Raw genomic sequence first — 23179 nt, forward strand, 5'->3', positions numbered from 1 at the left:
AGCGTACACGACCTTCCGAGTCGGTATATAGTGGGCTGGAACACGGTCTGGCCGTGGCTCTGTAGGAAAAAAATAGATATAAGAGAAAATAGACATGGAGGACATTAAATGGCTCTACAGTATAATTTCAGCTGGGGACATTTTCGTGGCAACATACTCTCAAAATGACCATCGCAGACGGCACCTCGATTCCAGTTTCGGGAGAATATTATAGGCAACAGATGGTGCGCACGTCTGAAATTTCTCTCCGTGTTGATCTGTGGTACAGTATGAGCCTCTAAAAGCAAGTATGGGAGAATTTTATTTTGAAAAATAGTATCCAAGTGCACCACTTGGAATTAATGAACTTCTCAATGTATAGAAACCTTTCTGAATATACAAGAAGTTAATTCCTTCAGTGTGTTTTTAAGATTGAAAATTATATATTATGATGCTAAGATTGAATTTGTGGATTAGCTGGAATGAAAGGGGGTAGGACTATCAAGATAAAAAAAAGCGAGAAACGAAACTTTAATATAGTGTTTTAAATGATCTGAGTTATAATTTACTTCGCATATGATTATGATAAAAGTTTCCCCAGGGGAATACAATCAAACATTTCATTCTGAGGTGGTATAAACCTATATTGAAAACTACCTGACATCATTTTTACAGGGCACTGTCAAATAGAAATGTTTTAGGACAACATAAATAAATATATAGTTGTGTGTGTGTGTGTGTGTGTGTGTGTGTGTGTGTGTGTGTGTGTGTGTGTGTGTGTGTGTGTGTGTGGACAGAGAGGCGATGAGAGAAATCAAGTGAAAAACTAAGAAATAGAAGAATGAAAGGAAGAAACAGAAAGAAATTAAAGAGAGGCAAAGATAATAAAAGGAGAAAAAGATAGAGAAATGTAGCAAAAGAAATCATCTACGAGAGAAACAGCTCAAGCAAGATCTCTTCATTTATTCAAGTCCATATTATGCACAGAAAGGTTAATCGAGACTGGAACTATAGTCAAAGTTGGATCGTAACCGCCATGCAATACTCATCCGCCGGGGATCGAGCCAATGTCCACTTGGCTAGGATGCTACAAAATTAACCACCGCGCTATCGACGAAACCGGAAATGCGGTAGATGATCGACATAAGAAAACCTTCCTTATCACAGGTGCTGGTAGTAGAGTTTTGCGGGCCTTCGTTTTCAGTGGCCACTACAGATGAAATCTGATCGGGATTAGAGTTACTAGATGTGAAGCCAGGCAGGCCAACATTTAGTTGCTCCTTCACCGGATTAGAAAGTTCCTGGTAAAAAAAAAAGATAAGGCATAGTTCTTCCAAGTGCCGCACCGTGGCCATGCTTTGGGATCCGGCTACAGGACGCTTGCTGGTTCGTGTCTCCTGAGATTTCGGCCTGTGTATGGAACCGGTGGCCACCCATCATTGTGAGGAAATTTGGGAGCTAGGAATGAGTAGCGTAAGCCGGTCATGGAAACCTACAACAACGACTGGAGGTTCGTCGTGCTGACCACACGTCACCCTTTTACTGGTTGCATGATCTCTTACCTCGGCAGGTAGATGTGAGGCCGGCAGTCAGTATTTAGGTCCTGGCCTTCACGGGCTATTGCAATTTGGTTATCTTCTTTAGAGTCACTCCATGCCAAATCAACACAGATATGTGCAATTTCCAACTTGACCATCTCCGATTTTCATGAAATTTTGGAAGTTGAAATTATGAATGGAACTTAGTAACTATGAAAATTTTTAGTTTCGTGTGTCTTGTAATTGTTAAATTACACTGGTCAACAATGAAAATGCTTCGGAGATAAAAGTAACCAATCCTTACTAATTTGAGGGTGCTGATAACGAATACGATATTAGTTTTTGAAGATTGGTTCGAGTTTCGAAGAAATACAATTTCGCCGGATGTGCTCCGGCGCGCAAAATAAGGGTTCGTGACAAGAGCGGCTGTCTCCTTATTTCAATAAATATCCATTGTTTGACGGTTAGCTTTATCACTATCCTTATCTCTAGCACGTAATCGCTGACCGAGAATCATCAACCACATCACGCTTCAGTTTGTATTGAAGATTTTGCCAGGGGAAACGTGTTCCTGCGTAGTTCCAATTTGAACTCCCGGACATGGTCGTGGCGAAATTTTGTGTATGTTTGTGGTGTATTTTTTTTACCATTTTATGACTCTACTGACCAGGAACATGTCGCTTAAATGTGTTAACAGGGCAGACAATTTTTGTTATGTTTGCAGCGAAATAACATTTGTCGATCAAAACATAAATTTCACGCCAATCATAAAGGAAGCCTACCACTTGTACTTTGGTTGTAAAGTGGGAGATATGGACAAGAAGTGGGCACCCCACATTTGTTGTAATATGTGTTCGACAAACTTGCGGGACTGGCTACATGGAAAAAGACCATGCATCCCGTTTGCAGTTCCAATGATATGGAGAGAACCGACAGATCATACATCAAACTGCTATTTTTGCATGGTTCCTCCAATTAAAGAGCTATCCAAAAAGGAAAAGTTGACTATCACTTATCCCAATATTCCTTCAGCTATTCGTCCTGTGCCACATTCGGAATAACTACTTGTTCCACAACCTCTCGCATCGTACTCCAGTGATTCATCCGACGAAGAGCAAGAGGCGGCCAAACTCGACGCAGGAATGCCAAATCCTGTTGCAGATTCCTCGTCATCCATCGATCCTCACTTCACAGCCAACATATCATTATCTAATCGCCATCTGATCACTCAACATGAATTGAACGACCTTGTGAGGGACCTGGGGTTGTCAAAAAGTGGTGCAGAACTACTGGCATCCAGACTCCAGCAGTGGGGAGCTCTTGCTGAAGATGTTAAAGTATCGGACACGTCAGAAACCCCTGGAAGAGTATTTTTCAGTGGAAGGTGACATAGTATGTTGTAAAAATGTGACAGGTCTTATGAGTAAACTTAACATAGAACATAATCCCGATGAATGGCGGCTGTTCATAGATGCATCAAAACTAAGTCTGAAAGCTGTGTTAGTGTTAGTGAACGATGGAAATGTGTTGCCATCAATCCCAATCGGTTATGCAGCGCACTTGAAGGAGACATATGCCAACATGGAAAAACTGCTGAAAGCCATAAATTATAATGAATACAATTGGAATATCTGTGGTGACTTCAAAGTTCTAGCCATACTTCTTGGCCTGCAGCTCGGCTACACAAAATACTGCTGCTTTTTATGCGAGTGGGATAGCCATGATAAGGCTTCCCACTACGTAAGGAAAGACTGACCACTCCGTAAATCTTAGAAGCCAGGAACAAAGAACGTTCAACATGTTCTTTTGATAGCTCCCAGCAGGGTTTAACTTCCTCCTTTACATATTAAACAAGGTTTAATAAAGATCTTCGTTAAAGGTATGAACCAAGCCAGTGATGCATTCAAGTATATTCTGCGTACATTTCCACGAATTAGTGAAACTAAAATCAGCGACGGAATATTTATTGGCCCTCAGACTCGAGAACTCCTCAATGATCATGATCCTGAATTTGACGCACTGTTAGAAGATAAGGAGAAGATTGCATGGGACTCTTTCCGAAACGTGGTGACAATTGTTTTGGGAACTCAGAATTATAAGGAACTAGTGGAGCACCTAATATCTTCTACCAAGCAATGGGGTGTCATATGTCACTAAAAATACATATGTTACATTCCCACATAAACTTCTTCCCAGGAAATGGCAGAGCAGGTAGCGATGAACATGGAGAACATTTCCACCAAGTTATATCTACAATGGAGAAACAATATCAGGGCCAATGGAGCAATTCTATGCTTGCTGATTATTGTTGGACAATCGCCAGAGATGTTCCAGAACCACAATACAAGCGACAGGCAAAGAGGCGCCGTTTGTAATATCCATGTAAATAATGTTTTTATAACTTCCATTTTCTACACGTGTTAATTTCCTATTAACACTATATAACACATATTTCTTTCGATTACACTTAAACTCGAACCAATTCAGCATTTTTATTATTATTTTCGTATTCAGCACCCTCAATTCCATAAGGAAATGTACTTTTCATTTCCGAAGCATGAAAAAAGTTAAAATTTGTTGTCCAATGTTATTTAAGGTCAAAGTTAGCATAAATTGCCCTTTTTGAGCCCGCTTAGCTATACTAAATCTGCTGTAACTCCACCCCTATTTTGCCTAGGAAGCTCAAATAAAGCTTATTTCATATATCACATCACCCCCTTTCCTTTGAAATTTTTGCGTTGAATTTAATATGACGGTCAACAATATGCCGGACCTGCGCTTGACACACACGGCTAGGGATCTCCCTGTGCCTAACCTATTTCTTCATGACCATTTATACCCAGGATAACTCCTTTATATTTTGTAGGGGGTGTTAAGGGACATTTGACTCGTCATAGTTCATATAATGGGGCTTTTATCAGTCACATAGTTACACATATTATTTTGTATCCTCTGATCCCATTGCAGTCCCAGAATGAATTTTTGATATGTTTTAGAGTATGGTATGAGGGACCAAATATATATATTTTCACAATTTTTGGTGATGTTATGTTTTGAGATATTCAAGGTCAAAGGTCAAGGTCACTTGATAAAATTATATTTTTATCCTAAAGTAGGCTTGTTATATATCACTGGAAAGCTTGTTCAATTTCCTGTACAATAAGCTTTATTTGAGCTTCCTAGGTGAAATAGGGGCGGAGTTACAGTAGATTTAGTATAGCTAAGCGGGCTCAAAAAGGGCAATTTATGCGAAATTTGACCTTGAATAATTTAACAATTACAAGACACACGAGACTCAAAATTTCCATAGTTACTAAGTTCTATGCATAGTTTCAACTCCCCAAATTTCATGAAAATCGGAGATGGTCAGGTTGTGGGCTGTGTTGAGTTGGACCAACATACATATTCGCGATGCATCTAGCACTGAATAATAATAATAATAATAATTGGTGTACAGTAGGAGTGGTAACAAAGATGACTATAACAGTCGTCAAACATAATTTGCCATTTTTGGGGGATCGCATCATCTCTGGGTTCGAGTCCCGGCAGGGGTTTTGTTTCTGTTCGTTCGTCGTCTTCATCCCACTTTAAACTGTAGGTCCAGTCCCGATTAGCCTTACTGTGCATAAAGTGGACTTAAACACCAAATCAACCAACTAACCAATCATTTAATCATTGTTCTCATTGTTGTGATTAAATGCAGAAAGTATTAGCGTTGTTTGGTAGCGTTACGTGACTTAAGCCTATATGTGTCTCTTAGGTTAATCAATGATGGGGATGCTAAAGAATGAAAAGGTACTCTTATGTTTATGGCGGCTGTCAATCCCAGATACTAGGAAGAACAATGATTAAATGATTGGTTAGTTGGTTGATTTGGTGTTTAAGTCCACTTTATGCACAGTAAGGCTAATCGGGACTGGACCTACAGTTTAAAGTGGGATGAAGAAGACGAGCGAACAGGAACGAAGTCCCTGCCGGGACTCGAACCTAGAACATCTGAGTTCAAATCTCAGCTCACTCCGAGGCTGTAGTTGATAAAGGTTGCTACTTCAGAGGGTATTAAGTAAGGAAAAGGAAATTTTCCAAACTCAAATTCATGCTATCACCAGTTTGCTTACAATTAGCAGACCCCGAATTTTTATGTAATATCAAAGTACAAGATATGTTAATAAATATGTAACAATAATTGATAAAATATGTACCTAGATATGTATTAACAAAAGGATATGTAGATAAATATGTAGTATCAAAGAATATGTAATATTGATAATAATTGAGTATCCAAGCAATTTAAAAAATTCTGCCAGATATTTATTTTATTTGAACATGTTCAACATAATTTTAAGGACATTTTTTTCAAGTTAAAGTTTGTGTCAAATTTATAAATTCAAAAAAGAACAGCTCCGTGTACATATTTAAGAAACCAATTTGTCAACTAAACACAGTCAAAAAAGTTTTGCATCATCCGAGAAGTGATGAAAATAGCGTCCGCAAAATGCCGAAGCGGACAAGAAACGATGAAGCAGAGCTCATTGTGCGAAGTAACGCGGTCGACGTGCAATACCTATCACCACAGACGACTACCGGAGTCGGCAAGTGCATGCGTGTGTTCGAGCATAGCACCACGGTCGTCGGCGAAGGTTAGTTAGGTGTTCCTTGTGTCCAGTTAGCGAAGGCGAGCGAGTGCAGCTGTGTGCAAGGCATGCCTAGGCATACGATAGTGCAGTTTGATCGGGCCAGGATCATCACGCTACTGCAGACTGGCATGTCACATAGGGCTGTAGCTAGGGCTGTTGGAGTGGCGCAAAGCGATGTCTGTAGGACCTGGATGCTGTATACAGACACAGGAACAGTAGCAGATCGTCAACTGACGGGTCGTCCACGGGTCACAACACCAGCACAAGACCGCTATGTACGACTCTCAGCTCGGCGACAGAATACCATGACGGTAAGGAACAGCACTCATGCCCTCCAGGCAGCCTCTGCTGTGCGTGTATCAAACCAAACTGTCTGTAACAGACTCCGAGAAAGTGGTTTACGTTCTGAAGACCTCTCCGGTGCCAGTACCTGTTGCCACGACATCGGCGCGACCGTGTGTATTGGACCCTTGCACATCGAAATTGGAGACCCGGTCATTGGGCTCATGTGCTCTTCACCGATGTATGTAGGCTCTGTCTAAGGCCAGATTCACGAAGAGGACGGGTGTGCGAGGCCGTGGACTGCATGAGCGGCTTCTTGGTGTCCAGGGGGTTCATCCATACCAAGGAGGAGGAATCATGGTGTGGGCAGGGATCATGCTCAGACGTCGAACGCCCCTAATTCCAATTAGAGGGACACAAACAGCTGTTCGTTATATCAGGGACATTCTTCAGACGACTGTGGAACCATTTCATCAGGAAATTGGTGACGAATTTGTCTTGGTGGATGACAATGCCCGTTCACACTGCGCACAGATGGTGCACGAATATCCGTCGCATGCCCTGGCCAGCACGAAGTCCCGACATGAATTGCATCGCACATGCATGGGCAATGCTAAAAAATGCCAATGCAAACCCTCCTGTACTTCCCACCAATATTTGTGAATTTCTTCTTGCGGCACAGGACGAATGGGATCACTTACCGCAAGAACACCTTGATCGTCTCATCCTCAGTATGCCACAGCGTGTTCAAGATCTTCTTGCAGCCAGGGGGAGGACACACCAGGTGGTCGACAATGTTTCTGGTGGATCCGCTACGACGAACAGTCTTCTTGTGACAGTTCTTTGTTTTTTCGCCTCCATCATGAAATGTGCCATTTTCGTTTTAAACACATTTCTGAGAAAATTGTACGTTTTTTGTTCCCTTTTCATTCAACATGTCTTGTTCTTTATCTTTTCTTTTGTATTTCCACTGTCATTGTCAATAAACCTTGTGCTTCATATATGTTTTGTCATTTTCCGTCCTGATGCAAAACTTTTTTAACTGTGTTTATTTATTACTTTTCACATTGCAAATTATTGTAGAATATGTAAATAAAATGTGATCACATAAGCTACAAATTTTCTTCACGTTTCAAAGTTCGAAAATATAGGAAAAAGGATCAAGATAAGAAAAATTTACCGAAATATGTTGTTTATAAATTAGCAAATATGTAAAATATGTAATATCCTGGCAAATATGTAAAAATATGTAACATAAAACTTATGCAAAATCATGCCAGTTATATTATTTGTTCACATTTTCCTGTTCAAGGTATGTATCTAGAAAGGAATAGAATATGTAATTACATACAAATCCGGGTACTACCGAGATGCTAATAATTAGTTTGTCCTCTTCCTTCACCTTGAGACGAAATGAAAGGAGCAACCGCGATTCTAGGTAGTGAGAAATTCGTAAACAAGTGCCGCATCCTCAACTCACAGCTCAATAAGGTTGCACCACTCAACGAGAGAAACTTGTCAGTTTCCTAACTTTCTTGGACACAAGTTGGATGAGAAATTAGTTCTCGAATATACATCCTTTCCTTTAAGAAAAGTCTGTGGTTATACTAGGTGAAGAGGCCCTCTTGAATTTGTGTGCGTGCGGAGAGCAACTTTGACGTAAGATTTACTCTATTAATACTGAAGCCCCTATAAACGTGCTGTCGAGAGGAACGGAGTATTATAGTAAATAATATAAATCAGCAAAATACAGGGTGATTCAAAAGTCCCATAACACGCCCTGTAAAATGTAGCTAATGGAGTTAGGCTGGGTACAATTGGTCATGATAGATCTATATTGGAGTGTTCCCAGCGGACGTCCGCCATATTGAATTCAACTCATTTTTTTAAACACCATTACATTTCTCGTGAAATTATAGCCTGATTATATCACATTATCACCTACATGGTTCCCCATAGGCCCAACCTGTTTCTATCATGACCAATTGTACCCAGCCTAACTCCATTACATTTTATAGGGCATATTAAGAGATTTTTGAATCACCCTGTATAGATATTTTCAAGAGATATATAGAGTGAAGATGTCGTTGAAAGATTCATCTCTTTTCCTTCTCATGTGCCTCTCTCTCTCTCTCTCTCTCTCTCTCTCTCTGTGTCTTAATATTTCATGCATTGCAACATGTCAGAAGTATTCGGACCCGTTCTGAAACCACAGTTCTTGAAGAATAAAACACATGTTACAGTATTAAAAAGGAACATTTGGCCATCTCATAGTTGTTCTCGTTTTGGTATGTGGTTATTTAACGTCGCCTTTCCTTTTCTTTTAGCTAATCGCAACGATGAAGATTTAACCGATGATGCTATAACGCTATTAAAATTTTCGTTTAATGTCATGAAAACCAATTCCGTGTAGAATCACTCTATTCACGTATTTGTACTTTTATTTTCTTCTGCTTTACATTGCCCTCTAGTTTTCGTTATTTAATGTCGTTACTACAAGATTCTATGTATTAATGGGCTTTCCTGCATTTTAATTTATTTAATAGATTTAATAGAAAATTCGTTAGACCTCCTTCGCTGGTATAAGTCATCAAGCTATTCTCTGCATTTATATTCTTCATAAAGAAATATCGTATGGCTTAACTACAAAGATGGAATGAGGGAAAGCACAGTGAAACGCCCAATGTTTGAGCTAGACTCAAGCCATGGCCATTAGATCTGACAGTGGATAATTAAAGGATGCTCTTAACGAGAGATGAAATTGTAGAAGTTATTGTTATAACACGACATGCTCCTGAGTTAGCTGAAATGATAAATTGCTACTTCAGGCCTGTCTGGCTAAAGTATGGAATCAGTCTATCCTCATTTTAACAAATAATCTTAAAGGAGCTTTCAGTGGACAAGAACTTCCATTAAACTCTCAACTCCAGGTGCTTTTGCGGGAGAAGTTAAATTAGTTCGTGGCTTAGATATCGCCTGTCTAACTGCAACGTTTCTTCTGGTTGCTGGATGCTAAGTGAAGGTATTCCATCACATCTTTCAAGTGCGATTTGTTTTCAGTTCGCCACCACCCCATCTAGCGGATTCTTTGTAAGTTCCATACTCGCCCCCTTCTTTAATCCATTATCATAATTTTTTTGGAAGATGTACACTTCCTGAAATGTAGTGTAGTTTCAGCTCATAATGTATTCACGATTGGATCGGTTATATAAATATATTACGTTGTTTATCAAAATATCTGATAAGGCAAAACGCATCAAATGAAATATTACTGTAGGAAATCTAGCCCACACACTTCTCTAACGGCCCAATGATTTGCTGGAATCGTAGTGTTAGTTCTCATATGGGCTGACATGTTCGCTTTCATGTCATGGATTCTTGGGAAAAGTTCAGCTATCTTGAAGGAACGGCCAAACGTCTGCAGGAGCGAAGTATGGCGAGTAAGGTGGCTGCAGAAGCAGTCGGGTGTATTTCTACACCAGGAGCTTGGTATTGCATCTTTAATCGAATTGCGACTTTCCGTTATAAACGCGGAACAGAACCTCATTGGCAGTCCATCTCTCTCACACACACGACTGACACACACCACTCACCAAATTTGCCAGATTGCCACAACATGACGCGACGTTGCCACATCTCCTCTTCTACAGTCACAGACACTACCGGGTTGTAATGAATACATTGGCTTTCAATGGAATCGTTACAACCCGGCAGAGTCCGTGACTATACAAGCATAGTAGCACCATTCCGAGAGCTCTTTGACAATACCTCGCAAGTGGACTAATGCAAATGACTGCATACATTTATAAGTATTGCAAAGTAGTTACACATAGGTCGTATTAGAAAGTGACTGAAAATAGTGCGCATTAGCACAGATTGAATAGTTACTTCAGTCATTCAAAGATGTCACGGATTAGAAAATATTTGGAATTTTTTCATTGGAACATAATAAATACGACAACTAATGAAATTTATTTACTTTTATTACACTTTAATAGGCAGCTTTTACCTTTACAAATATGAATTGACAAAAATATGGAATATATTTACAAAAGGAATGAATTATCTAAAATGTCTAAACGTATTTGCACAAACATTAAACTAGGTGAGAGGTGAGTTGCATATGTGTGGTTAGTTGTCGCAGGATCCTTTCACCTGGTTTGAGAAATACATTTCAGATAGTGAAAAATATTGTATCTGTAGACCGCCTTGAAAGAAAGCAGGCTTCTATGTTGAAAAACCGGTTAGAATAACGGAGCAAGGATAATAGCTCGACCAGCAGCTGCTCATTTCACATAGAGTCCAGTTGTTGGCTTAAATAAAGGATTGATTGACAGTCGGTTATGACCGTGTGGTGAGTGCACAGCGGCCACGTTGCTGTACTTGAAGGATTCGTCGGATTGCGGTTTGGTCGGCAACAATACAGAATCCACACACGCCTGACACATTGTTGCCCCACTCCCTTGGCGTAAATGGAATGAACTGTTTGTTTCCAATCTGCTCGGGATCATACTGATAACCAGGTATGCAAGTGTCTCTCTCTCTCTCTCTCTCTCTCTCTCTCTCTCTCTCTCTCTCTCTCTCTCTCTCTCTCTCAGTTTTGTCTCTCCTGCCCACACACACACACACACTCGTTTTCTCTATGTAGGTGTAAGCCCAATTTTTGTTTTGTCTGTCTCTATTTCTACATCACCATTCTTCCTCACCCTCTTCTATTATCTCTCTCTACATCTATCTCTATCGCTTTCTACTACTATGTTTCGTTATTTCTGTTACCCCTGCTATCTATTTTCTTGTTCTCTCTGTATCACCTCTCTTCCTCCATGTTTATTTATCTTTGCATATTATTTGTTTCTCTTTCTCTCTCTCCCCATGTTTCATTCTCTGTGCATGTATCTGTTTCTCTCTATCTCTCCCCATGTTTCATTCTCAGTGCATGTATCTGTTTATCTCTCTCTCTCTCTCTCTCTCTCTCTCTCCATGTTTTATTCTCTGTACATGTATCTGTTTCTCTTTCTCTCCCCATGTTTTATTGTCTGTGCATATATTGGTATTTCTCTCTCTCTCCCATGTTTCATTCTCTGTCCATGTATCTGTTTCTCTCTCTCTCTCTCCTATCCTATATATTTCCTTCTCTGCTTATTATCTCTGTGTGTATGTATTTAACTCTCACTCACTCTTATCTCTCTATCTATCTATCTATCTCTCTCTCTCTCTCTCTCTCTCTCTCTCTCTCTCTTCGTATTTCTTTCTCTGTGCATATAATTGTTTGTCCTTTCTTTCTTTCTTTCTCTCTCTTCCCGTGTCCCATTTTCTGTGCGTATATCTGTTTCGCCATCTCTGTGTGTTTAACTCTCATTCTCTCTTAATTCATGTTTAATTTTCTGTGCATATATATCTGCTTCTCTATATGTGTGCATGTAACACCCATTCTCTATCATTCTTCCCGTTTATGCATTCCCTTCTGTCTTTTGTTTTCTCTTCCTCGCCTTTCTTTCGATCGATATCAGCCGTCTCAAGGAGTCAGCGATTTGCGTGATCTTCAGTATCATTCCAACATTCGTTCTCATCATCACCATTAAAGTGAAGAAATTTTAAAAATGCCACCGTGTATGTTTTTCTTTCCCTTATTATTTTTTCTGAACCGCATAATGACAGTCCTGGCGCCATACAATAATCCTCTGTTCTCCGGTTATGTTTTGTACTTTTTTTTTTATTTCCAGTCTCTGTATCCCTTTTCATTTCTAAACGTCCGTTTCTCTGTCCCACATGCACTGTCACTTCTTACTCTGCCTTTAATCCCTTTCTCACCTACGTTTCAGTGCGCCATCGTTTTAGAATTACGTATCCCCATTGTCGTGAAAGTTCGTTCGCTCACGCACAGTTTGCTGCTGGAATTGGAAACGATTCAGTTCGTCTGTTACGTTATGGTGTCCTCAATCGTTTTTGTTAGTCAGGGTTTTTGTGCTAGAATATGATGAACGTTGGAATGCTGGCTATTCTTGATGATCAGGGAACATAACGTGTTGCCATGATGATCAGAAAACAATGGGATATTGTTACTAACTTGGTGAATGCAGTTATTCGTTCTGTTTGTTATTTGTGTATATCAGAGGCCTTTCTGCTCTCTGAATGTACGCTTCTCTTCCACCCTCACTTTATTTTTGCTATACGTATATTGGTTCCCCTCTCTCTCTCTCTCTTTGTCTCTCCCTCTCTCTCTGTCTCTCTCGTTCTCTTTTATCTCTGTTTAATTATTTGCGTTTCTTTATCCCTTCCTCTCTTTGTCTTAGTGTGTTATTGTATGTTTTTGTTTTCCATTTTCCTGTTTTTCTGTCTTTGCCTCACTCGCTCTATCAGTCTCTCATTTACTTCTTTGTATATGTCTCTCTCTATTTCACTCTATTCCCTTTTTTCTCTCCTTGTCTTATGTATATGGTCTCTCTTTAACTGTGTTTTATTGATTGTGTTTGTTTATCCCTTTTCCTGTTTATCTGTCTTTGCCTCAATCGCTTTATCAGTCTCTCTCTTTCTGTATTTCTATATTTCTCTCTCTCTCTCTTTCTCTCTCTGCGTGTGTGTACCTGTGTGTTTCGTTCTGTCTTTATTTTGTCTGTTTATTTCTTTCGGAAGATTTGTAAGTGTCTATTGCTATCTTTCGACTTTTTGATATGGTGGTGTTCATATTTCTTTGCCTGCTTCACATTAATTGAAGAGACTCTATACTTTTACCCATTGAGACTACCGTGTTATTTTCCAGCTTGTCAAGGCGCTAACACTCGGATTGCAAGGACGGAAAATCCACATAACCGAGCCTTCAAGGCCAAGAGAGAAGCAGCCACACGCAGTATGCTAATTTTAATGCACTGCGACAAATTCCCTTTGGTAATGAGGTGGCGAAGATGAGAGCCAGAAATAACAGGAAACTTTTACGCTTCATTGAGACTAATTAGCTGGTGGAAGTGAGAATGAGATATTTTCCAGCATCTGCAACAATTGGGCATGATTTCTCGACGATAATGAGACTCCTTTTTATTTCTTTTCTCTTTCCTCCATTTGTGCCGGAAGATGGCGTCCTTGGAAATTTCATTTCGGCTAATTCGTTTTTCACGCATTTGTCATTTCCTTCTCCCTTCTTATGGTCTTCTTTAGGCTGCAAATGTGAGCTATTTGCGTCGCTTATATAAACTAGCGTTTTGTCTCGCTTCTTGGAAAGCGGTTTTCCTCGTATTAGTCTCTCGATCTTCAGTTTTAGTTTTTCTTTGACAAATTTTTGACCCAATTGCTACTACTTGGAGGCGTTCGTCGGTCGACTTCGATTCGGAGGCTTTCGTGCTGTTTAATCAAGCGAGGAAATGCATCAAATCTATTTCCAGGAGAATGTGCGTTGAATGCTTTCCTCGAATGCAACAAATGCGTTTCTTCTTCTTGGAGCAGAGTTCCATATCTTCATACTTCGAAGCACAAATTAAGCAAGTTGTAGCTTGGTTTGTTGTGTAACAGCGATGTGCTCATAGGCGTGCGCAGACTAATTTATTTGGGGGTGAGCTTCAATTACCTATCTGAACAATTAGCCTAATTGTCGTAACTTCATGTTCCTATTTCGCCGGTTCTCGTGGCGCAGTGGTTAGCACATCGCGCTACGACGCAAGGGTTCCCGGGTTTGAATCCCGGCTTGGGCATGGATGTTTGTGAATGTCCATCAATTTAATCATGTCATTATGAATCCCCAAATTCACAAGGTGTCCGTGTTCGATGCTCGGTAAAACACATAGAAGTTCGGATCGTAGTTTATTACTATACGTACAGTCTTTAAAAATAAACTCAATTTTATCTCTCTCATCTCCATTTCTGTTTCTCTTTATTTCTCATTCTCTTCTCCATTTTCTTCGTTTCTATCTCATTTCAATTCCTCTTTCTTTCCTTCACTCCTCATTTCTCTCTTCTCCATTCCTCTTTCTCGCTCTTCTCAATGTGTCTTTCTTTCTTTCTCTATATTCTTTTTCTCTCTGTCTTCCCAATTCCTCTTTCTTTCTCTTCCTCTTTTCGTTTTATCTTTCTTTATCTTCTCCATTTCTTTTTTCTCTCTCATTTCTCTCTTTCTGTATCTCTCGCTCTTTTCCTTCCATTCTCTCATTATCTTCATCGCACCACCCTGTCCCGCTTCCTTTTCCCTCTTTATCCTACTTTCTTTCCCTTATTTCTTTCCTGCCCTTTATTCGTTCCCTTCTTCCTCCCGTTTTAAAATATATATCTGATTACATATAACATGGTTTTTAACATACATACATATTTGAAACATTTGAGTCCGCACCAATGCTTTGTTTAACATGTACAGTGGGTTCCATGAGTATTACCGTGCAAATTGCCCATGACTATTTTCATTAATTTTTCTCTCACATCCTGTGTGTTCTTAAGCGATAGATTTGTATGTACGCTGGTGCAGAAGTTGTCAACAGCTTGTTTTGAGGTTTCTTTTAATTCTTGAAGCTCTTATTGGGTCAAATAAAGTGCACGAACATGGTGATGGACAATTTGCACGGTAATACTCATGGATCCCACCGCACGTTTAAAATTAAATGCTCTGCGCAGCTCCAATAACCCACACGAAAATGTCTCCCCGGCAAAAACAGAAGCACGTCAAAAGAAAAGCCTCAAGTGTTCCTTTTCGGCATGACGAAAAGGTCGATCAAGTAAAGTTGATGCGTCAGGAGTGTGCAAAGATCAATAAAAAAACTTCCCGCATCCAAGGTTCAAGATGTCTTACACAATCGCGAAGAGAGATTCTCCGGAAAGTTCCTTTGAAAGAAGAAAGTACGAAGCTGTTTATTGTCGCCACCCATTATGTCACCTATGATAATAATCCGATTCTCCCCGGAAATCCTTGGAAGAGGTGTTTATTGGAATGCCCTCCTTTTTTTTCATTTCGCCAAGAAGAATGGGATTTGAATCCCCGGATCTTCCTTCGCCAGCTACGATGACTTTCTGGAAGTTCTTGCTTTGCTGTGTTGACAAAAGAAGGTCGATTTATTTTTTCTCTCTCTTCTCTTTCGACTCTCGCTCGATTCGATACGGTCGCTTGTCTGACAGGGGAGTGAATAATGCGAGCTGAGCTCTGAATTATTCAGTCTCTAAGTCGTCTCGGAGGGTCCGCTCCTCAAAAGTTGACAATTGCAAATAGCGTCTTTGTTTGTCGTAACGAGAAAATTAATCGTTACTGTCCATCCCCCCTTTTTTTTCTTTAGCTTTCGTAAAACAAGATTCCACGAGATATCTTCATGTAACAACTATCTTGGACATTACTGTCTGAAGTAGTGTTGATGATGTGCAGGAGTTGTAATGTTGAGTAGAGCCCATCTTTTAAGAAAATGAATTCAAGTACAAATCTTTTATCAGCTTCGATAAGCCGATACAGGCTGACTTAGAACTGTTCGTTAAAGACATGACTGTTTCTTCGGGTAGCAGGTACAAACGTTTAAGTCCACTTCATGCACAGAAAGGCTAATTGGGACTGGATCTACAGTTTAAAGTGGGATCCGAATCACACCGGGTATCGAGCGCGGTACCCTTTGATTACAATATACATACGTACAGTCACTGGCAATAGAAATGGGACACCTAGATCCTGAAATACCCCGCATGGCGTTACGTGTGTTGCCTAACTATACGGCGGTGGAACTTGGCAGTGAAACTTTACCAGTAGAATCCACTCCTCACCGTAGAGTCAGGCAAGACATGGAAGAGTGTATTACAAGATATAGGTTCCGATGACTGTGCCACAAGAAACTAATTTATGAATACATTGTGTGACTGATTCCACATCATATCATCCAGAATAATTTCAAAATGCAATCCACCGATTCAGATTTTCATGAAACTTAGTGTATTTGTTAATACTACCAAGGTTTAAACACACGCAAAATTTTTCTTCTCTACACCTTATAGTTACTGAGAAACAGGAGGTTAAAATTTCAAAGTTCTGCAATTCTATTATAATAAATTATTTTTTATTCCTGTTTGCAAAGTCATCCCCAAATTAAACGTACACCAAACAGATACTGCATTTAACTGTGTAACATACTTTATTCCCAACAAAATCGAACATATATATGTTTATATATGAAAGGTCAAAAGTCTCATCATGTGACCTTGAAGTGAAAATTTCAATATTTTCATATAAATATATTTTGTTATGAAAACTATGCTCCCTTAGCTTCAAAACAAGCCCAAGATGAAAGTTGTAGCATAATTGGAAGCAAAGTTATGAATTGTTTTATTTGAACTTGTAAGCACATACATTTTATATTTGTTATAAGGTTGGAAACCCTGCTGTGTGAATACCGTGTATCACTGAGGGCTAAAATTTTACATATGTAAGTTACTTCATGTCTTCTTCCATCCTATCAAGTTTCATGAAAATCTGAAATGGTCGGTTTGAAAAGTTCATTTTTTTTGTGATGATTTGGCATGTAGTAAGCAGTATGATTGTACATAAAATTTGTTGTAATGAAGATTTATTAATAGAAGTAGTAAGAAAGCCACTAATTTTATTTTATAGCTTTTAGAACATACTTTAAGCTTCAATTTTAAAAATGGCATGATAACTACACTGCCTTTTAATGATAATTCAATTTTGGTAACGTCAGACATTGACACAAAAAAATCAACATTATTTACAATACAATATTTTTTCTGACTCTCAGTGCAATGGAATCTTAGTGACAACTATGAAATTTAGAAAAAAACTGTCAAAGTGATATGTCGATTTGACTCTGAGAAATAACTTTTTCTGTTAAGCACTGCAGACCACCACCATGGCCTCAGCAATGACTGATCCGTCTAAAATTCTGAAACTTTAACCTCCTGTTTCTCAGTAACTATGAGGTCTAGAGAAGAAAAAAACTGCATGTGTTCATACCTTGATAGTATTATCAAATACATCAAGTTTCATTAAAATCTGAATCAGTGGGTTGCATGGCCTGGGTGATTTGACGTGGAATGTCTTTCTATCTGAGACGAATGTGTGAGGTTTTACGTTTAGTAAGCATTTGAAGTTCAGAGGGTGGGTTGTAATAAGAAACACTAAATTTGAACGTCTGGAATAAAGGTAGTGCTCACAACTGGAACCTCTACCTGTGCTTTTGCACTTGATCTTTCCTAATTTAATCAAATGCTCTCATACCTAACCTAAAAAGAGACCGTATTATTTGGATAATTTCAAGACTAGTTTTCTAGGTTGTAACCTTTAAGAATCGGCTCGGTGGTCGAACGAGTTATCAATCAATTTCACATATCATCATCAGGGAACGGATTTATAGGTAGTGAAAATGTGCTAAATATATATAAATACATATTTAGATATTTTCATCAAAATATGGAGTTAAATATGGACTTAAAATTGTAAAAATTTACCTTTTTAGTAACATAAGACACTACACAAGCTACATAAGGCTTACATTGACAGTAGGCTTACATTGACATTAATTGTAAAACACAAAATGTGTTTTCATTGTCTGTTCCCAAAACAATGAACAACAAAGTTTTGTTGCAAGTGTTCGAACGTGATTTTTTTTTGTTGTCTATTAAATTGGATTTATATTGATTGACTGTTACGTTCAATATCGCAAGAAATAATGGGAGTGTATTTCAAATTTGTCAGTTATTTGCAAGAAATCTACTCAACTCTTTCAGTCACACGGCGACATGTAGTTATTGCGTGAGTATGGAGTATATGTTGAGAAATGTTCTGAGATATGGAAATAAATAATTTAAATATGTAAAATATGAACCAAAACCTAATATATGTAAAAATATTGAAAATAGAGACTGCATTTTTCGAGCGTACATGCCATGATGCGCAAAGATAATACAAAATATAACTGATTTCAGCTTCATACATAAATATGTATTTACATATAAATCCCTTGCCTGGTCATCACCATCTTCATCGTTGCCGTTAGCCTAAAGGGGAGAAAGGCGACGCTAAATAACAAAAAATAGAAATGCAACTCTTAGAGTATAACTTACGACTAATAAATAACTGAGTTCTTAGGACAGGCACCAAGAAAGTAGGAAGGAAATGCCACTCTTCCCAATTTTTTATCTTAAATTCCCTTATTATTCCGGCAAGTCATCGGCTCTTTCTCTCAAAAACAATGAGCGCCAGTTTTTCAATTTGTAAGGATAGAATGGTGTTGACAGACATGAAGTTTCTAATAAGGTGAAGTGTTTCCAGGTATGATTTTGAAAAACGTTTTACACTATCTGCCAGTGTTTTAATAATTCTACATATGTGTAATTGTATCATTAACCATTGTAGTGCTTGTATATGTATTTCAATAAAAAAACTTCTAATTGTTCCAGGAACAGCCCTGACTGACCCTAGGAAATGTGTTTTAGCGAATCCAGATACATTTTCAGCAGAGAGTGACTTTCCATCAAGTTAGAAGCACTTGTCCTTGGCGAAAGACGGGAAACACAATTTTCCTCTTCTGTCCTCTAAGTGGATTCTCAAGTACTGGATCGAATACTCTGAGGAAAGGTCAAGATGTAGCAGGTGCAACTGAGGAAGAGTGCCGCAATTACTGTAAACAGATTGGCAAGAAAAGAGATCTTCCTTCTCGAGCTTGATCTTCCAAATTTGTAGAGATATTCTGGTGAAGTGCTTTTCCAAAGAAAGAAGATATTCCAATTTGTGTTTGTTACTAACTTGTGTTTGTCAGTGAGTTCAGTAACAGTAGTGTTAAGGGCAACCGAAGATTCAATGTGCTAGGCTGAGTGTTACAATGGTGTACGCGATCAAAAACCTTTGATAAATCTAGTTTGTGGTCACAATCAAGCAGTGTATAGAAGATTGTAGTGCTTAGGAGAGACAGTAGGAGATCTTAGGATACCAGTGACCAAAAGTGGCTTCTTGCGGTTGCCGGGGCAATGGGGGTCATCGAATGGGGGTCAAGTTGTGGTTGGTGCTGACTTGTAGAGGATCGGCAATGCTACAGTCAAAGTTCGGAAAGTCGGGATCGTCCCTTGACCTGACCGACCTCGGCAAGGACAAGGACCAGGAGGAGTTGCCGAGGGAGGGGAAGCTGAGGAGGGTGTTCACCGCGCATGTCAGGCGGAGGTCGCGCAAGAAGGAGCTCGTGCCTGGGTTCAACCTTAGCTGCATGATGAAGGAGCCTCTGAGGGTCGTCCACTCTGTACCGCTGAGCTTTCCTAACGGGTAAGTGTTCGTGTATCCAGTAAGGGTCCAGCATGTTGGAGCCAAGTCTCTCACAATGCACGATTCCCATTTATGCACTTAAAAGTATGATGATGAATTGAGGATCCTCCCTTTCCATCTTTTCCGACGAGCAGGTTGAGTTGGAGGTAATAGGTAACGTACTACGTTTGACTGGGCGTTAGACCAGTTACGCACTTCTACCTTCTCTGCTACGAATTAACCCTTCGCTTCTGATGTCACGAGAGCCGTGGTGCTCTAGACGCTGGAGACCCGGGTTTGATTCCCAGTGTGGGTGATCAAAGTTCGGAATTTTTCCGGCCTTGTACCCGAATAAATCCCTCTGTAGCTCACCCAGCCTGAACTAAATGGATTCCTGGAGGCAACCCTGGTAAAGGCGGTCAGAGTGTGATGCTGATCACATCACCTCCAACATGGCCGAGATCGATAGAATGTGTGGGGTCCTACCCCCACATCCCCCTATATATGCCTCATTGCATGGTGCAAATACACTGGTAACTTTATCTTTTACATATCTAATATCACTCTAAAATTCTCTCGTGGTGGTAAACGATACACGATTTAAGCTTAATAAAAAAGATTGTATTCCTCGCTCACTCACAACGTATTTTCAAACTTAAAATAACACGATTCAAAGTCCACTTCTTCATACTCCTGTTGGTTGCTCTGGATATTGCCAGACTGTTAATTAGTTGTTTAAAATCACATTACCATTAACATCTACAATTTAGTCTATGTATTTGTCCTTCTGGTACTGGTTGTCTTTACTGTGCATAAAGTGGACTTAAAGCATCAAATCCAACAAACAAACAAGGTACTGGTTGTCTGTGACAAAATAAAAGCACTCAAAATGCCGAAGTAGCATACGACTGAAATGTAATGTTCAGGGCATTACAAACCACTGTGTTACTTTTATTCCAACGTTTCGAAGACTTTACCCACCTCCATCATATGTATGAATGCGTATAAAAGGAAACAGGGCAGATTTAATTATGTTTAAATGCACGCGCTCCACCTTCCATCAGTTGTTTTTAAAGAGAGGCGTGACCTTGAATGATGCTCTGACATGAGCGCCACTGTTCGGGAACTATTTAGTTGCCGAGAGTCAGTCATTTGTTTAGGACGTGCTTCTTACACCCAGCACGGATTTGAAGCTAATGCAATCAGATTTTGTTTAGCAAAATTGAAATTGTTTATTATCACGTGGTTCGTAAACAGTCTAGAGTTGGTGCACAGTACTGTTATTAATGGACCAATAAAAGGGCATGTGACAAAAGCACTATTTTCAATCATTGAGCTGACCAAAGCTGTTTCAGATATGCTACACAGACTGTCTAAGGACTTCGGTGATTGCTTTGAAAAGTGAATATTCTAAAAATAATAATATTAGTCCCGTTATTCTTCACAGTATTCCGAGTTGCAGGTATAAATTACGGAGAGGAGTTCTATGGACCATAGCCACTGGCGTACGCAGAGGGCGCTGATGGGGCTACAAGCCCTCCGAAGTTTTGAGAAAATCAAAATTTTCAAATAAAGGCAGCGAAAAATTCGGGAAAAGCAGAGTGGTAAATGCAAATCCCCCTTAAAATGACCTCAGATTGTCATTTATGAGAGTGGAAAGTTGTAAATGTGGATATATCTTATTACTACGTATACCTGTATACACCAGTAACCATAGCTATGTTGTCGATACGTTACTTGCGACAGAGAACACTATAAGAGCCATTCAGTCAAGATTTTTCGTTGAAACGTGTACATCCTGGTATATCATTATTACAAAGATTCAAGATTTCATACCAAACTGTAGGTTCAGTGTGGAATTCTCCCCTGGCAAACAGTATCCACAAAACAATCGTTAGAAGGAAGGGCTCATTACTTCCACTCTGGCTTCTGTTCCTTAGAGGTTAGAATAGCACATTGTGAAATCAAGGTTCTTGATTTTCAGTCTTCACATCATTTTCATCCATTCTTCCATCGTTGCGATTACTAGTAAAAGATACATGGTGATTCATATAAAACTGATACATTTCATTATCAAAGTATGTGAATAAGAATAAAGCTGGGAAGAAGTTATCACATCTGAAATGTAACATAGATATTGAAGTTTAATAACATGTACATTACATGCCGACCCCCCCCCCTTTCCCGCCTGTGGACACGCCGTTTCATATTCCTGGCCTTTCTTTGGAGTATGCTGTTGTCATTACCGGTGATTTCGTTTGTAATGTTCTTCAAGTTATCCAATGTCCGAAGGCAAGTAGCGTTCAGTTCATCCTTGAGGTATCTCCACAGAAAGTAGTCAAGGGGTGTTAAATCAGGCTCGGTCCTCAAAGAAACTTTTGATCAGTATCAAGGGCTAATTGATGTAGCATGGCATGAGGCGCCATCCTGTTGAAAATAGCTTTAACGCGACTCCATGTCATTCAGTTGGTCAACAAATACCATGGAAGTGTGTAGCAGGTGCTGCATCCTTACATGGCTCAGGCAGAATTAACGACGAAAGCTACCAAATTCTGCACAGCTGCACACTCTCGTGGATGTATGAATCTCCCAGATGTCCTGCGCCATATAAAACTAACACGAAGGATTACGAGGTATTCTTGTTTAAATAAAACTACAAAGAAATATGTTAGTTTTACATGAATCACCCTGTAGATTTGTTGCTGTCAATCTCAGCTCAAAATTCCCCCCTACATTCACGTTTCGTGAAGTCTACACAGGCCTGCGGCGAATATGATGATGACGTCTACATAACTAGACTGTTGATGACACATCTCTCTGGTTTGATATCGCCAAGTCCTTCAAGATTTTCTTTACAGTCCGTTCGAGGTTGAGGAAAAATCGGTGATAGAAAAAACCATCATCATCTTGTTCCTCTTCTGATTCGGGATAAGACGAGGAGACGAGAGGGAGAGAGCTTCTTTTGTCGCAGGAAGGACATAACAGAGGGATGATGGCAGAGATAAACCAAAGAGCAGCCATATCTCGTCTAAAAGAAATGGAAGTTCCTAGCGCTACAAGAATAGCTAGCTCATAATAAAGGCAGAATGACTAACGTAGTTGTCGGTGCGCTGTCATAATCCTCGACATGTAAAAGCTCAATAATGTAAATTGAGTTATTTCAGATTTTAAGCCACAAACAAAGAGTTCGTGTACGCCAGAGTGCGGATTGATTGATCGGCCATCTGTTGTCAGGAGCATCACCGCCGTGTAATGTCCCATGTGTCCAATCCGTATGTTTTTATCTCAGCGCCACCACGCCATTTTTAGGCTACTGAAAAAAAGCTAGTGTGCGACTCTCGTACCGTCATCGTTAACTATCCACACGTCAGGAGCTGAAGGAGGTAGGCTGTGACATCAGGCGTTGGAAAGATGAGACTTATATTCTGTCCAGGGAATCTCTCGAGCGAGCGAAGGAAATCAAGTCTCTGTTGTGATCCGAGAAGGCTCGATCAGTGAACAAGATCGAGAGCGCGGGATTGCGTGGAGGGGTAAAGCGATTGCAG

General features: G+C 39.7%; 1 protein-coding gene across 1 annotated transcript in view; it reads left to right on the top strand.

The window, feature by feature from the left end:
* The window catches only part of LOC145977740 (GTPase-activating Rap/Ran-GAP domain-like protein 3), a 742197-nt gene that overhangs the window by 97400 nt on the left and 621618 nt on the right, over positions 1–23179 (top strand). Inside the window, exon 2 of the mRNA XM_083109991.1 lies at positions 18800–19655. Coding sequence (XP_082966117.1) covers positions 19381–19655 — 275 coding nt within the window. The 5' untranslated portion in view covers positions 18800–19380. The remainder of the gene's footprint in view (positions 1–18799; positions 19656–23179) is intronic.

This window comes from Lepisma saccharinum, chromosome 23 (assembly GCF_977018435.1).
Source record: "Lepisma saccharinum chromosome 23, izLepSacc3.1, whole genome shotgun sequence".
Taxonomy (NCBI): Eukaryota; Metazoa; Arthropoda; class Insecta; order Zygentoma; family Lepismatidae; genus Lepisma; species Lepisma saccharinum.